General features: G+C 44.1%; 1 protein-coding gene across 1 annotated transcript in view; it reads left to right on the top strand.

Annotated features, from left to right (window-relative positions):
* Inpp5b (inositol polyphosphate-5-phosphatase B) overlaps positions 1–17444 on the top strand; it is a 65760-nt gene that overhangs the window by 22772 nt on the left and 25544 nt on the right. The window contains 1 exon segment of the mRNA XM_040756676.1: positions 15112–15211. Within this exon segment, the coding sequence (XP_040612610.1) occupies positions 15112–15211 (100 nt within the window).

Below are 17444 nucleotides of genomic sequence, written 5' to 3'. Positions count from 1 at the left end.
AGTTTTGGGCCTTCTCCTGGCCTCATTTGACTTCTAGAGCACCTTGACTACTGAGTGAAGGACGGCTTCAAGTTAATTATGGAAAAAGATAAAACTGTAGGAGGAAAATGCGATTGATCTTCTTCAGCCGAGGAGCAGAGGCTTTAGGGTAGATAGCTTGTTCTAGGTCACGAACAGTAAGAGGCAATTGGAGCTAAGTATCTGACTCCAAAGCCTGTGTAATACAAAAACCACGGATTAGGGCTGGGGGTGTGGCTCAACCGGTAGAGTGTTTGCCTCCTGTGCACAGAACCGGAGGTTTGACCCACAGCCCTGTATAAACTAACTGGCCATAGTGGTACATACCTGTAGTCACAGCTCTCAGTAGGGGAAGGCAGGATGATCAGAGGTTCAAAGTCATTCTCTTCTGCATATTGAGTTTATGACTAGCCTAGACTACATGAGATCCACCTCAAAAATAAAACCCAAACAAAATGAAAACAAAAGCAAAAATAAGCAAAAAGAGAAACATCACTACAGTGAAATGACCATTATTATTTGCTGTGTACACTTCCAAATTTTCTTTTTTTAATTAGCTAATTGTTTATTTTATGTGCTTTGGTGTTTTGCCTGTATAAGGGCGTTGGGTCCCCTGGAACATAGTTACAGCTAGTTGTGAACTATCATGTGGGCACTGGGAATTGAACATGGGTCCTTTGGAAGAACCGCCAACCAATGAATCATCTTAATCACTGAGCCATCTCTCCAGCCTCCATATTTCTTTATGTTTATAGATCTCTATTTTCTGATACTTTCAAAAAATTCCTGGCTGGCTGTGATGATGTATATCTTTAATCCCAGCACTCAGGAGGTAGAAGCAGGCAGATCTGTGAATTTGAGGCTAGACTAATCTGTTTACTGAGCTCAAGGTCAGCCAGGGTTACTAGAGAAATCCTGTCTCAGAAAACAATAACAAAAACAACCCCCCAAAACCTAACAGTAGACTATGAGTTTGAAAGAGAGAAGGAGAAGGGGAGGGTTTGGAGGGAGAAAAGGGATAGGTGGAAATTGTATAATTTTTAGAAAAAAAAAAAAACCCAAAAAGGTATCTTTTAGAAGATGTTTCTTTAGCTTACAATTTAGGAGGCTAAAGGTCCAAGTTTGAGCAGCCCCCTCTGTTCAACAGCGTGGCAGTGCATGTAGAAGAGGCCACACTGTGAAGCCAGAACGTTTTGTTTTCTCCCCAAGATAGGGTTTCTCTGTGTAGATCAGGCTGAGATCCTCCAGCCTCTGCTTTCCGAGTGATAGGATTAAAGGCTCGTGCCAACCCTGGGGGAGGGGGGCTGGAGGTGTTGTTCTTTCTGTAAGGACTTGCTATTGAGGAGACAACTGGTGTCTCACAGGAACAACCTTAATCCTTTCTGACACTAGCATCCCCAGTTGACCGGGTCACCTCAGAGCCTCAGCTTTTAGAAGTACCACTACCACTTGCCATTGCTAAATGAAAGCTAACCTTCCAGAGAAGCCTTGTGGGCAAGCTGCATCCAAACCATAGCAGTATGTATGTTTATGTACACATGCATATTGGTTTATGCCGTATATGTGAACATAGATTCACAGTCCTTTCTTGCACATGGTGATGTAGCTGGCCACACTCATCACCACCATCTTCCATGTTTCATCACACTTCTAAACTCCTAAAAGCTTCAAGGGTTTTTGAAAAGAAGTTTTGTTTGGCTCAAGCTAGATTTGGCAGTGAAACTCCTTTTACCGATATGAGTTTATTTATAGGGTTTATTTATCCAAATGTTGCTATTCATAAGTTGTTCTGCAACTCAGCTTCTACTGGGATTTTTACAGCAATGGTGTAGATAATGGCTTATCATCCTAGAGTGTCTCAAATTCTGAGTTCCAGTATACACTGGGCTTGGAGGTTTCCAAGCCAGGTTCTGTGGGTCTGTGTTTGACTATACTGCTATTCAGGCTAAGAAGAAGCCTTAAAAGGCAACATTATTTGTTAAGTAAGGTTTGTAGGGGAAGATTGTTGGTATTTTTTTCTTTAAGATGTGAATGCAGAGTCAGATTAAAAAAAAAAAAGAAAAAAGAAAGAAAGGAAGAAAGAAAGATTCCACACTTCTCCAGACCCAGATCAAGCTGTGTGCAGTTCTAGGTAGGGCTGACTGACTAGGTAGGCTGTCAATGGGAAATGACTCCAAGTGTAAGCATGACAGGTAGTCATCAGGAATGCATTCAAGGATCACCCCTGAGAAATGGCTCCTATGAGGAGAAAACTGAGACTCTTTTGTTCAGTATTCTTTATCGACTGCCAAGTATGCAGCACTTGTTATGGCAAGCCAGGGGCTTCACAAAAAAGAATCCCATGCCCATTCCCAAGAAACCTGCGGTCCAGCTAAAGAGGCGAGACGTCTAAGATCCCTGAGACAGTTAGGGCTCTGCTGTGACAAGTCCCTGTACAGATGCAAGCACCGTGAGCTGGATGTGCTGGGATCCCAGGAACTGGAAGACAGAGGCAGGTTCGGTAAGTGTGAGGCTAGCCTGGCCTGTACAGCAAGTCCCTGTCTCAGAAGACATGAGGGTGCTGGAGAGGTGCCCTAAGTTCATCTCACTACCACCTACTGGGGATCCATGCCCTCTTCTGGCACCTGTACTCACATGTACATTCTCTCTCTCTGTCTCTCTCTCTCTCCCTCTCCCTCTCTCTCTCTCTCTCACACACACACACACAATTTAAAATCAAATAAATCTTGAGGCTAGAGAGATGGCTGCTCTTGCAGAGGACCTGGCTTCATTTCCCAGCAACCACACGATATCTCAAAGTCATCTGTACCTCAGTTCTGGGGGATCTGACACCTCTATTGGCCTCTGCAGGCACCAGGCATACATGTGGTTCTGGCAAACACTCATATACATAAAATAAAATTTAAAAATTAAAGAAGTATATCTTTTAACTCTGGATGTGGTGGCACATACCTTTAATCTCAGCACTTGGGAGGTAGAGGCAGGCAGATCTTTGGGAGTTCAAGGCCCGCCTACTTTACATTATATACTTTTCTAAAGCCTAGGGCTATGTAGAAAGACCCTGTCTCAGAAAAATAGATAAATAAATAAAAATAAATCTTAAAAAAAAATCTGGGTGTTGGTGGCACATGCCTTTAATCCCAGCACTCGGGAGGCATAGGCAGGTGGATCTCTGTGAGTTCAAAGGCAGTCTGGTCTACAGAGCTAGTTCCAGGACAGCCTCCAAAACAATACAGAGAAACCCTGTCTCGAAAAAACAAAACAAAACAAAAACAAACAAACAAACAAACAAAAAGAAACTAACAAAGTTGGGCTGTGGAGGTGGCTCAGTAGAAAAGGCATTTGCTCCCATGCCTGACAATTTGAATTCAATGCCTGAAACTCAAGTGACAGGAGAGAACCAACTCCCACAAGTTATCCTTTGACCTACACACACACACACACACACACACACACACACACACACACACACACACAAGCACTCTCTCTCTCTCTCTCTCTCACTCTCTCTCTCTCTCTGAGACAATTAAACAAAAAGCTAATTAAAAAGAGGGCGAACAAGCTGGCTTAGCAGATAAAGCACTTACTGTGCAAGGCCAGCAACCTGAATTTTATTTCCAGAACCCACAACTCCATGGAGTTGTCCTCTGACTTCCTTCCAATAATAAAGGGGGAAAAGGCCCAAGGGAGAGATATGTGGAGGAGGAGAAGTAAGCAGAACAAGAGAAGAAGGAGAGGACCAAGATGGCTTTATGGAGATGGTGGTACTCAGTTGGGCTGTGGAGTTGAAGGATGAGTGTGGCTTACGAGATGCTGATGGAATTGGCGGGTGCGCTTAGATACACACAGGGTCAGGGGTATAGAAAAGATAAATAGTTTTGATGTGAGTGGATTGAGGGCTTGGAGGGGGCGGTGAGGGTGGGAAGTGCAGCTGGAGAGGCAGCCTGGGTTATTTGTAGCCGACTTTGCATGTGCTAAATACACAGGTGTTCAGGCTTTATTTGAGAGTGATTCAAGGTATTGAGGGACCTTATACACAAATGACCTGTCTGGTATAGATGAATGGTTACAAGTTTTTTGTTGTTTTTTTATGAGACAGCATCTCATGTGGCATAGACTGACCTTGAACTTGCTATGTAGCTAAGGGTGACCTTGAACTTCTGATCCTTCTGCTGGTGTGTACCACCAAGTAGTTTCATGCAGTGCTGGGGTGGGACCCAGAGTACAAACTCTGAGCTGAGCTACATCTCAGGCCTGATTACAAATAGTGTATGAGTAAAATGACTTGACATCAAATGATGGTAGTACTAATAGACAAACCTTTTTATTTTTAAGTTTATTTAGGATGTATGTGCCTGTGGTATGTAGGATGTGTGTGTGTCTGAGTCTGTGTATATGTGTGTGTCTGTGTGTGTGCATATGGAAGGCTAGGGTCAAGATAGGGTGTCTCCCAATTGTTCCCTATCTTTTTTTTTTTTTTTTTTTTTTTTTGGTTTTTCGAGACAGGGTTTCTCTGTGGCTTTGGAGGCTGTCCTGGAAATAGCTCTTGTAGACCAGGCTGGTCTTGAACTCACAGAGATCCACCTGCTTCTGCCTCCCAAGTGCTGCTTCCTATCTTATTTTTATTTCTTTATCTTTTACTTATTTAGGTTTTTTGAGACAGTGTCTCACAGTGTAGCTCTGGCTGTCCTGGAACTAGCTCTATAGACCAGGCTGGCCTCAAACTCACAGAGGTTCACCTGCCTCTGCCTTCCGAGTGCTGGGATTAAAGGCATGTCACATCTAACTCTCTTAAAATTTTATTATAAGAGCGCATCCTTGCATGTGTGGGAGTCAGAATGACCTTGTGGAGTCGGTTCTCTCTGGCTTCACTTGGGAAGCACGGTTAGAACTCAGATTTATATCCTTCAACTGTGTCTTTACCCATGGAACTGTCCCACTGGCCCTCACTACCCATTCTTTGAGATATGGTCTCTCACTAGACCTGCAGCTCATCAGTTGGGCTAACTGGATGGGACTAACTCTAGGGATCTGCCTGGCTTTGTCTCCCATCCACTCCCCATGCTAGTGCTAGGATTACAGAGGAGTATACCACAATGCGAAACTTGTGTGGGTGCTGGGGTCTGAACTCAGGTCCTTGTGCTTGCTTGGCTGAACTTTACTGACTGAGCCATCTCCCCAATGACCAAGAGAAAAATCTTTTAGAAGTTAGATGTTGTTCCCAAGCTTTTCTGAAGCCTCTCCGAGACTAAGTATTGACATAGGGATGTAACATGAAATATAAAAGACCCAGAGGCAGATATTGGGGTTCAAGCTTCAAGCTAAAGATCAGAAAAGCAAAGCAACTGGGCACTAGCTCCCACTCTACATCAGACTGAAATGTGATCCTGTCTCAACCAAACCTCAGACTGAAGCCTCTCAGCATGGCTGGAGAAGCTGGAGACTTCAGTGACTGGAGAATGAGTGCCTGATACTGACTACTGAAGACCCTGCTCCTATCCTTTATACCCCTCTAGTGGTAGAATTAAAGGTGTGTGATCCCAGGTGCTGAGATCATCTTGTATGAGCTGTTTCTCTTTAGGACTGGATCAGTCTTCTGTAAATCTGGTGGCCTTGGCCTTGGACTCAAAGAGATCCATCTACCTCTTAATCTTAAATCCTGACTACCTCCTACTTTCTGGTTGCTGGGATTAAAGTGTATTACCACTGCCTGATCTCTGTAGCTTGAGGCTGACTTTGCTTTTCTGAATCTTCAGGCAATCTTTTTTTGTTTGTTTTTTGAGACACGGTTTCTTTGTGGCTTTGGAGACTGTCCTGAAACTAGCTCTGTAGACCAGGCTGGCCTCGAACTCACAGAGATCTGTCTGCCTTTGCCTCCAAGTGCTGGGATTAAAGGTGTGTGCCACCAACGCCTGGCTCAGGCAATCTTTAATAAATCATAAATAATATATCACCACATAGGGAAATAGTAGGAGTATAAAATTTTCAATGAGAACACAGATCTATTGAACACCAGATAACTTGTAGTTCAATGGAGTTGGCAGTTTCAACAGTAGATGGTGCTGCATTCCTGGTGATGGGATTCTTCTTGTGGGTTTGGTGATTTTGTGATTAAAAGCAAGTAAACAGGGTGAGTAAGCATCCCCTTATCAAAATGTTGGGGACTGAAGGGTTTGGGAGTGTGGAACTGTTTCTTTTGTTTGTTTTTAGATTTCTTATATATAATAAGATTTGTCATGGAGATGGTACCCAAATGTAAGCATGACATTTAAGTACAGATTGTACATACAGTCAAAGGTATATATATGTTTGTGTGAATGTGCATGTGTGTACATGTTTATGTGTGAATGTGTGTACATGTTTGTGTATGAGTGCAGGTGCATGCATGAAATGTTAATTATGAGCTAGCCTAAAGTGCATGCCTTTAGTCCCAACACTCAGGATGCAGAAGCAGGCAAATCTCTGTGAGTTCAAGGACAGCCTTGTCCATAAAGTGAATTCCAAGACAGCCAGGATTGTTATACAGAGAAACCCTATCTTGAAAACAAACAATTTTCCCCCCGAAAACTGACCATGGTGGCACAGGCTTGCAGTCCCAGTACCTGGGAAGCTGAGGATATGGAGGGTTTCTGGAAGTTTAGGGTCAACCTGAGCTAAATAACAAGACTCTGTCTCAAAAGACAAAAAAAGGGAGGGGGCATGAAGAGGAGAGGGGAGGTGGCTCAGAGGTCAAATGCTTGCTACTCTTGCAGAGGACAGAGTTTAGTTCTTGGCATCTGTGTTGGACCCAATGCTCTCTTCCGGCCTTCATGGACACCCCCACTCATGTACACATAGCTCCATGTAGATTCACATACAAACACAATTAAAGGCCGGGCGTTGGTGGCGCATGCCTTTAATCCCAGCACTTGGGAGGCAGAGGCAGGCGGATCTCTGTGAGTTCTCGGCCAGCCTAGTCTACAAGAGCTAGGTCCAGGACAGCCTCCAAAGCCACAGAGAAACCCTGTCTCGAAAAACAAAAAACAACAACAAAAAAAACCCCCAAAAAAACCCCAACAACAACAACAACAAAAAAAAACACAATTAAAAGTAAAATAAGCTTTTAATCCAGGTGTGTGTGTGTGTGTGTGTGTGTGTGTGTGTGTGTGTGTGTGTGTCCTGGGGAATTGAACTAGGGCCTCACATATGCTAGGCAAGGATCCTACCACCAAGTTATAGATCCTCAGCCCTTTTTCTGTTTCTGTTTTGTTTCAACAGGAGCTCAGTCTGTAGCACAGATTAACCTGGAACTCAGGACAGTCCTCCCTCTTCATCCTCCAAGAGCCATAATTTTGAGTGTACTTATAGCTAGAACTGCTGTGTAATTTTTGTTGTTTGATTTTCAAGACAAGGTTTCTCTATAAGTATCTCTAGCTGTCCTGGAACTCAATATATAGACTTGGCTGTCCTGGAACTCACTGCTGAGTAATTTTTTTACTTAGATGTAAAAAGACCGGGGCTCAGTGGATGAAGATGCTTACTTCCAAGCCCCAGCACCTGAGTTTGTTTCATCCAGGACCCGCTTGAAGCAAAGGACTAACTCCCTCAAGTTGTCCTCTGACCTCGGCAAGCATACTGTGCCACATGTGTTCCCCTCCCCAATAAATAAACATGCATTTTGACAGTAAGGTACTGTGAACTGAGGAAATTTAGGAGCTTTTAGAGTAGAGATAAAGGGATATCCTGGAATGGGGGTACTCCCACAGTGTGAGAGTGAGCATCTAACATCTGAGTCCAGGCTTGGATGGCTGAGGAGTGAGCAATGTGGGTGTCAGGAGGAAGTGAATCCCAGACAGAGGACCAGCAAGAGGAAAGACCCTGGTATGGCCATGAGCTTGACATGTTCTAGGTACAGTGAAGAAGGAAACAGGGCAGGGCCAGAATGTGTGGGGTCCCAGGGCAAGGCCTTCTCAACTCTTGCCACTGAGAGTGGGTTTTATTTTCAGTGTGAAGGGAAGCTGTCTGAAAATTTGGAGCAGAGAAATGACCTCAACTAATGTTCTCATGTACTTTAAGGTTTGCTGTGGCTGCTTTATGGAAAACTAACAATAGGTCTTGTGTAAGGAGGCACACACGGGAAGCTGCTGCTGTAGTCTTGATGAAAACTCCTGGAGTGGATTTGAAGGCAGAACTCGCTTCGGTTGCCAGTCAGTTGAATGGAGGAGGGAGTGAGGAAAAGGCAGAGCCAGGATAAGGCCTCGGGGTGTTTGTTTCAGGTCAGTTCGAAGTAGCTCAGGTATCTTCTGACAGCAGTGGTCTCCCAAGTGCTGAGATTATAGGTATGTCCCACCCTGCTAGTTAGAGCCCTAAATTCTTTTGTTTTCTTGTTTTGTCAAGACACAGTTTTATACTGTAGCCTAAGCTGCTCTCAGACTTGAGGCAATTCTTCTGCCTCAGCCCCGAGTGCTGGGATTACAGGCTTGTGCCTCAGTACCTAGGGAGTGTGAGATTTACACTCAGATCAGCTGGTTGAGTGCTGGTGCCATTTTTACTGGCATGTAGAAGATGAGGCCAGGGTGTGGCTGTAGGAACTGCAGTCAGGTGGAAGGTGGAGGAGAAATGCAACCCTGAGACTTCATTTAGTTGTTGGGTTATTTGTGTGCCATGAGATAAGTTTTATTTTCGTTAAGTATCCCAGGGCAAACTGGAGCAGTCTAACTGGGAGCTCCCTAAGACTATAGGTCAATGGAATCATGCAAAGTACCTGGGTTCACAGTGCAGCTTGTTATTTGTGCCTTTTCCTCCAGGGGTTTCAGATGATGTAGGTGGAGACTCTAGAGGTGCTTAGAAAACTTAACTCTGCCTTTCCTGCTCAGAAGTCTCCGTGGTGGGTGGGACATTCCCCCACATCTCTGTTTTATTTTTCTTTTTTTATCTGTCTTTGAGGCAGGGTCTCTACATAGCCATTGCTCTGGCTGTCCTGAAACTAACTATATTGACCTGGCAGGCCTTGAATTTAGAGATCTGCCTTTTTTCCCCCAAGACAGGGTTTCTCTGTGTAGTCCTGGTTGTCCTGGAACTCACTCTGTAGACCAGGCTGGCCTGGAACTCAAGAGATCTGCCTGCCTCTATCTCCTGAATGCTGGAATTAAAGGCATGCTACTTGGTAGCTTGTTCTTTTTTCTTAGCACTTGGGAGACAGAGGCAAGTAGATCTTTATGAGTTGGAGGCCATTTGGAGGTCAGAGAACAATTAGGTAGAGTTAGTTCTCTCCTTTTACCACATGAGCCCTGGGGATTGAACTCAGGTTGTCAGACTTAGTGTCAAGTGCCTGCACCTGCTGAGCCTTCTCCCTGCATGGTACATCTTATCAAAGCATGCCCCCCATGTTCACCTTGTCTGCCATTTTCTTAAAGCGGTCCGTGGAATCTCACTCCTAGCCTGTTCTCCTTGTGCTCATTTGCATTTATGTAACAAGAGACCCATGTGTAGGTACTAGAGAAGGCCTGAAGGTCCTCTTGCAGAAGACCCAGGTTCAGTTCCCAGCACCCACATGGTGGCTCACAACCATCTGTAACTCTAGTTCCAGGGGATTCTATGCTGTCTCCTGACCTCCTTAGGCATCAGGCACACAGGTGGTGCATACATACATGTAGGCCAGACATTCACACACATGAAATAAAAAAATCTGAGAGAGAGAGAGGGGTGGGGTGGGGGTGGGGGTGGGGGGTATAGTTGAGAGAGCAAGCCATGTGTGCAGTTTTTAAAATCCTGAGACTAGGGGAAATGTCTCAGTGGGTAAAAGTAGGCAGAATCTCCAGCACTCACATTGAAAATAAATAAAAAATGGAACCTTGAAGCCAAATGAGGTTAGGGTCTGAGGAAGAGAAGAGCTAGGGAAGAGGTGCCTTGCTTAGGATCTTGCTAGGGCCTGGGTGGAAACGGGAGGAAGCCCCAAGGACTAATTCCCAGAGGAAGCAGTGACACCCATCAGGACTTACTTCAAGGAGGTCAAAGTGGACACAGCTGTGGACTGGGTGGACCGCTGCATCTGGCCACATGCTTATTATCAGTTACCATAAGCAGCAGGTAGTGGGAGATTAGCGACAAGGCTGCCTGCACCACAGAGGGCCCAGACAAGACTGGACTGCAGAAGGTTGAAAAGATAGGATAGAGATGAACCTTCCACACAGGGTTTTGGTCAATACTAAACTCTTTTACATGGTAGAACAGGGTTTCTCTGTGTAGCCCTGGCTGTCCTGGAACTCAAAGGTTCTCCGCTGATATTAAAGGCGGGTGCCACCACCGCCCTACTTGGCACATTTGTGTACAGGTATTAAGCTGATGCTGATAGATATTATTAACCAAAGTCCATACTCAGATTTCCTTAGATTTTTACCTCATGACTTTCTGTGCCCATAGTCCCATTCAGGATCCTTATGACATTGAACTGTCGTGTGTCCCCTTAGTTTCCTCTAATGCGTGACAGTTTCTCAGTCTTGCTTTGTTTTTGATGACCTTGATAGCTCTTGGGAGCACTCCCTTTCCTTCTTAGCCTAGGTCCCTGTAGAGGGAGGGAACAGTCTGTGACAAGGGTATATGTTATCAACATGGCAGGTCACAGGTGAACCTTGACCTGAGGAAGTGCCTGGCCCATTTCTGCACCACAAAGCTTTGATTTTCCTCCTTTGCATACTTCGTCACTTGGAAGGAAGTCACTCTGCCCACCCCCTCTCTGAAGGGGAAGCTGTTATGTGAGTTATTTGGAATTCTTCTGAGGAGAGTTATGTCTTCTCATTTGTTTTATCATCCTGGTGATTATTTATTATTTATTCCCATATTTTTAGCAATCTTCTACTTTCTAGCAGTGTTGGGTATTTCAGGCCCATGTGTTTCCTTTCTCAATTCCCTAAATAACCATACATCTCAGGAGCCAGTATTGGAGATCAGTATTAGAAGCTGAGGCATCAAGTGTGCTCATTGCTCAGATGACAGCAAAGGAATATGTGTATGTGGAAGGGGCAGCAGGTTTTTGTTTTTGTTGTCTTTGAGAAAGGGTCTCTTGTATCCTAGACTCAAACTCACTGTGTAGTTGAGGATGACTTTGAACTTCTGACCTTTCAGCCTCTACCTAGATTGTTATACTACCACATCCAGTTTCTATGGTGCTGGGGCATGAACCCAGGGCTTCATGCGTGCTAGACAAGCACTCTTCCAACTGAGCTACGTCCCCAGCCATATATGAACATTCTTCCATTTATTTATTTATTTAAATTTTAACCATGTATATGTATGTGTATGTGTGAGTATATGGCATGTGTTTGTAGGTGCCCTGAGAGACCAGCATCATTGCTGGCGTTGGAGTTACAGGTGGTTGTTTCTATATCTAATCTCCAGTGTTAAGCTAAATGTTAATTTATACTGATATTTGTAAGTCTAATCTGTTACTGCACAAATCATTCTAGCTCTTTCTTTGCTCATGGAACCCTCCTGCTCCAATAGTGGTTGTGTCGCTTGGCTTACATCATCCACCATGTCTCTGCTCTGCTCTTGGGCAGTAGTTCCACAGTTGTTCATCTGTGCCCTGTGGTAGCCACGTTCTGAACCGGAACATCTGCTTGCCTACAGTCTCATCCGCCCCGCCCCCGGGCTTACAGTCTTCTCATTTTTAAAGCTTTGTGGCTAACACTTTTCTGTTTACCCCATGTCACTGCGGTGGTTCCATGTATTTGTGACATAGTTAGATGTCTTTGTCAGTTTCTGCATTTCATTCCAATAGTCCCTAAGGTCTTAAATAGTTTTATTTATTTATTTTTGATGGTGCTAAGAACTAAATCCAGGGTCTTGCACATGCTTGGTAAGCATTCTACCACTCAGCTGCTTCTCTAGCTCTTGAGTTTTGTTATTGCTTCGTTTATTTTATTTTATTTTTTATTTTTTTTTAGTTTTTACGAGACAGGGTTTCTCTGTATTGTTTTTATTTTATTTTTTGAGTCTGGGGCTTACTATGTAGCTCTGGGTGGTCTGGAACTTACTAAGTAGACCAGGCTAGCTTTAAACTCATAGAAATCTGTCTACCTCTGCCTCTAAGTGCTGAGGTTAAAGGCGTGCACCACCACTGCCCTGGCCCCATCTCCACTTCTTAACTGCTGGAATTACAGGCTAACTAGCCCAGTTTTTGTGGTACTGAGGATCAAACTCAGAGCTTTGTGCTAACCCAGGCATAGTGCCAGGCAAGCTCTATGCTTACTAAGCCACATCCCTGGCTGCTCCATTATCTTTTGATGCCTAGACTAGTGTCATGAACTCACTATTACAGCTTCTCCCTGGATAGTTTCAATGCTCCAATAATGCTTGTCCTTCACATACTTAGCCCCACCCCCCAGAACTCCTGGCATCTACAGGTCTGGTTACTATTTCTAGGATGTTATGTAAATAGAATCACTCTCTATATGGCATTTTTGGACTTATTTCTTTCACTTAGCAAAGTGCATTTGAGGTTTACTCTTGTCTTCTTGTGGCTTTGAGATTCATTCATTCATTCATTTTGGTTTTTCTGAGACAGGGTTTCTCTGTCTATCTCTGACTATTCTGAACTTGCTCTATAGACCAGCCTAACCATGAATTTACAGAGATTTACCTGCCTCTGCCTCCTAGCTACTGGGATTAAAGGTATGTGCCATTGCTGCCCAGCAAGATTTATTTAATGTATTTTTTATGTGTAGGAGTGTCTTGCTTATATGTATGTATGTGCACCACATGCATGTCTGGTCTGCAGAGTAAGAAAAGGGTATTGGATCCCCTGGAACTGGAGTTACAGGGGATTGTGAGCTGCTATTTGTATGCCTGGAATCAAGCCTGGGTCTTCTGCAAGAACAACAAGTGTTCTTAACCACTGATCCAACTCTCCAACTCCCTTCCTTTTATTTTGTGGCTTCATAATCCACAGTGCATTCCTTGTTTGTTTTTTTGGGTCAAGGTTTCACATTGTAGCCCAGACAGCCTGAAACTTGTAGCAATCTTCCTGCCTTAGCCTACCAAGTCTTAAGATTACTATGTATCATTATGCCTGTCTTGCTTTCCTTTTGTGTATGTGTGTGGTTCACGCATGTGTCTTAGTTAGGGTTCCTTTGCTGTGAAGAGACTCCATGACCACAGCAACTCTTATAAAGCAAAGTATTTCATTGGGACTGGCTTACAGTTTCAGAGGTTTATTAGTTCATTATCATTATGACGGAAAGCATGGTGGCATGCAGGCAGACCTGGTGCTGGAGAGGTAGATGAGAGTTCTATATCTGGATTGGCAGGCAGCAGGAAGAGAAAACGAGCCACTGGGCCTGGCTTGAGCTTCTGAAACCTCAAAGCCCAGCCACAGTGACACACTTCCTCCAACAAGGTCACACCTATTCCAAGAAGGCCACACATCCTAATCCCTGTCAAGTAGTGCCACTCCATAATGACCAAGCATCCAAATACATGAGCCTATGGGGGTATTCCTTTGCAAACCACATACTGAGCGTGTAGGCATGTGTGCTGATCCAGGTGAATGTGGAGGACACAGTGAGATGTTGATTGTTTTCTGCTATCACTGTCTGTCTCTTTGCCTTGAGACAGGGTCTCTCATTGAACTGGAAAAATCTCAACATTTCAGCTAGGCTGGCGGGTTAGTAAGTTCTTAGTACTCACTCATCTTGACATTACAATGCTTGGGATCACAGGCAAATGTTTGACTTTTTAAATGGGCTCTAGGGGTTTGAACTAAGGGTTTTCATGCTTGTAGAGCAAGTGTTGTGTAGCTGGTCTTTCTTTGGACCACCAACCCCTGAATAATGACACAGAGACTTTATTATGAAAGCTTGGCCTTAGCTTAGGCTTGTTCCCATCTAGCTCTTAAAACTTAAATTAACCCATCTGTATTAATTTATGTTCTGCCACGTGGCTCATTACCTCTCCTCCAGACTATGTGTCTGACTTCCTCTGAATTTTCACTGGTGAATCCCTGCCTCTCTGATTCTTCCCTGAGTTCTTCTTTTTCCCTGAAAGTCCCGCTTAGCCTCTCCTGCCTAGCTATTGGCCATTCAGCTTTTTATTAAACCAATCAGAAGGCACCTTGGCAAAGACACATCTTCACAGTGTACAAAAAGATTATTCCACAACAAACAACAACAAAAAGGAGTGCTGGGAAGATGGTTCCACTGCTAAATGGCTTGCTGAATTGGCATGATGACCGGAATCCAATTCTCAGAACCTATTTAACAGCCAGGGCTGGTGGTGTGCTCTTGTAATCCCAGTGCTGGGGAGGCAGAGACAAGTGGATCTATAGCACTTGCTGGCCAGCTAGTCTAGCCTAGTGGGGGATAGACTGTGCCAGTTAAGGAAGGCTTGGGACCTCCATCTGTAGCGAGCTGCAGGTGTGTTCACAGCTACAGTGCTACCATACTTCACAACGATCCGAGGCTAAGGAAGAAAATAAAGACAAAGACAGTGGCTCATTCTTACAAGGAGAATGGCATTTATTTTTACAAGGGTAGAGCCTTATATACCAAAGGCAGGTATGGTGGAAAAACACCAAGGTCAGAAGCCTATGTTCCCAGGGCCCTCCCGAAAGGGGTGGGCCAAAAACAGGAATTACATTTAGACAATAAACAGGAACTTGCCTTACTGGGAGGAGGGGATGAGAAATGTTTTGCTAAAAGCCCCTAGTAACAAGCAGTCAACAGACCCTCATGGGGGAAGGGTGCAACACTTGTTGTCTTTGGGCATCCACACCCTCACCCTTACACTGTAAATATAAAATTAAGTGAAACCAAAAAGAAGAAAATGAAGTCCTTAGCAAAACAGATTTCTGGGTTTCATGTTACTTTTTCTGTAACTTGCGTTCCTAGAAGGAGGTGGAGTAGCTAGGATAGCTTTGTTTTCAGCAGCAAAGCCATCCTGGGGAGCTACCCTTCCACTCTGTACATGCCCTGTGCAACTGCACCTGTGGGCCAACATGGGCTTTGCAGAGTTTCTAAGCAGTATGTAAGCTGCCAGTGATCCTGAGGTTACTGTCTGAGAAGCTGTGGTCAGTGCACTCAAGCACACTAGTGTACTTTAATTCCTTCTCCTTCTCAGGTGGCTTTAACTTGGACAGCTCGAGGCCAAATGGGAGAGGCCTTCTTATGGACCAAAACTCTGGGGCCAGGTGTCAGGATAAACCAGACAACTTCACAAGGTAATGCAACTCTCCCTTCATTTGTATCTCTTATGAGTGAGACTGTACTCACCAGAGAATCACCCTCACTGTGTATAATATAAGTTGTTCCAAGTGGCTGAAGCCTGAGAAATGTTCCTAATGTGCGTGACACAGCTCTCTCTCTGTGTATGCCAGACTGTGTCCTCTTCAGGGACTGGTATTTACATCAGAGTTTTGAACTTTACTGTTCTAGAGCTAAGGAGACTCAGGTGAGAAGAAATTACGTAAGTGACCTGTGGCTCAGCAATTAAGAGCACTTTACAGAGAACCCAAGCTTGATTCCCAGCAACCACGTGGCTCCAGGGATCTCTGATGCTCTCTTCTGGGAATGGTGCTCATGTGTACATATCCTTATGGGAGATACTCACATACTTAAAAATAGTAAAATAAATCTTAAAAAAAGAAAAGAGATGCCAAGCAATAGGGACCCACACCTTTAATCCCAGCACTTGGGAGGCAGAGTCAGGTGGATCTCTGTGAGTTCAAGGCCAGCCTGCTCTACAAAGTGAGTTTCAGGACAGCCAGGGCTACACAAAGAAACCCTGTCTCTAAAAACAAAACAAAACAAAACAAAACAACAACAAAACCATTAAAAAAAGAAAGGAAGGAGAAAGAAAGGAGACTACATAGGTTGGGTAGAGAGGATGACACAGGAGATAAAGCATTGTTTCACTAACTTAAAGCCCAGAGTTCAGATTCCCAGAACCAGTGCTAATTTTTTAAAATAAGGCATCAAACTTGAACTTGTAAGCTCTCTAACTCTCCCGTGGAGATTTAGAAAATAGTCTGGAGAGATACTTTGACAGTTTAGAGCACTTATGTGCAATTTCGAGAACCAGTCCAGATCACAACACCTGAGTACCAGCCAGCTGCTAGGTGAACATGTGTTTCTTATCTAGATTGGAGGACAGGAGACTTGCTGGCTTGCACCCTGGGGCAAACAGGTTCAGGGAGAAAGCCTGCCTGAAGGACTAGACAGTGATGGAGGAAGAGATCCAGTGCCCTCTTCTGGTCAGTGTGTTCATACAAACAAATAGATCGTTTTTAAAAGCTTAACTTAAACCTGCCAAAGTGGGTCTCTCCTTTAATCCTAGCACTAGAGAGGCAGAGGCAGGTGGATTTGTTTATTCAAGGCCATCTAGGTCTACATGGTGATTACAGGCCATTCCGCAACACAGCAAAACTGAGTTAAAAACAAACAAACAAAAATATAGGAAACTGAAAATGTTTGATTTTCCTCTCACATTCTTTTTATACTTTTCTGACTTGGAAAACACTTATTTTTTTTCTTTACCTCCTCCCATCATGTACATCATATATAGTGTGTTTTCTAGTTCTCCTACTGGTGGTAAGTAGAATCATATATCAAGATAAAATAATATTGTAGTTACACCTTAAGGAACAATGGGCAATCTCCAAATTTGAATGTATGCAGGAATCTACCATTCTCAAGCTATTTTGGTATCTACGTTATATATTCTTAAATTTTTTTGTTTTTTGAGACAGGGTTTCTCTTTGTAGCCCTGGATGTCTTGGAACTCTCCTTGTAGATCAGGATTGCCTTGAACTCATAGAGATCTGCCTGTCTCTGCCTCTTGAGTGCTGGGATTAAAGGTGTGCATCACCATGCCCAGTTTTAAAGATTTATTTTATGTGAATGAGTGTTTTGCCCGTGTGTATGTGTCTCATAGGTTAGAAGAGAGCACTGATACCTGGAACTGGAGTTACAGATGGTCGTAAACCACCATGTGGATGCTAGGAACTGAACTTGGTTTTGCTGAAAGAGCGACAAGTACTCTTAACCATCGAGGCATCTCCCTAGTCATACTCCCACCCTTATTTTTCTTGAGACGGGGTCTCATTATGTAGCCATGGCTAGTCTAGAGCTTCATGCTTAGATGAGGATGGCCTTGAACTCAGAGATCTGCCTGCCTCTAGCTTTCTAGTGCTGAGATTAATGTGTACCATCATGCTATATAGTCTTACATAACAGTGGTGCTGTAAATACTCATGTTGTTGTGAAGAGACACCATGACCATAGCAACTGTTAGAAAAGAAAGCATTTAGCCGGGTGGTGGTGGCGCACGCCTTTAATCCCAGCACTCGGGAGGCAGAGGCAGGTGGATCTCTGTGAGTTCGAGGCCGGGCTGGACCTACAGCCTCCAAAACAATACAGAGAAACCCTTTCTTGTAAAACTAAAAAAAACAAAAA

The sequence above is a fragment of the Mesocricetus auratus genome, unplaced genomic scaffold (genome assembly GCF_017639785.1).
Source record: "Mesocricetus auratus isolate SY011 unplaced genomic scaffold, BCM_Maur_2.0 Super-Scaffold_100014, whole genome shotgun sequence".
Classification (NCBI taxonomy): domain Eukaryota; kingdom Metazoa; phylum Chordata; class Mammalia; order Rodentia; family Cricetidae; genus Mesocricetus; species Mesocricetus auratus.
This window is presented reverse-complemented; position numbering and strand designations above follow the sequence as displayed.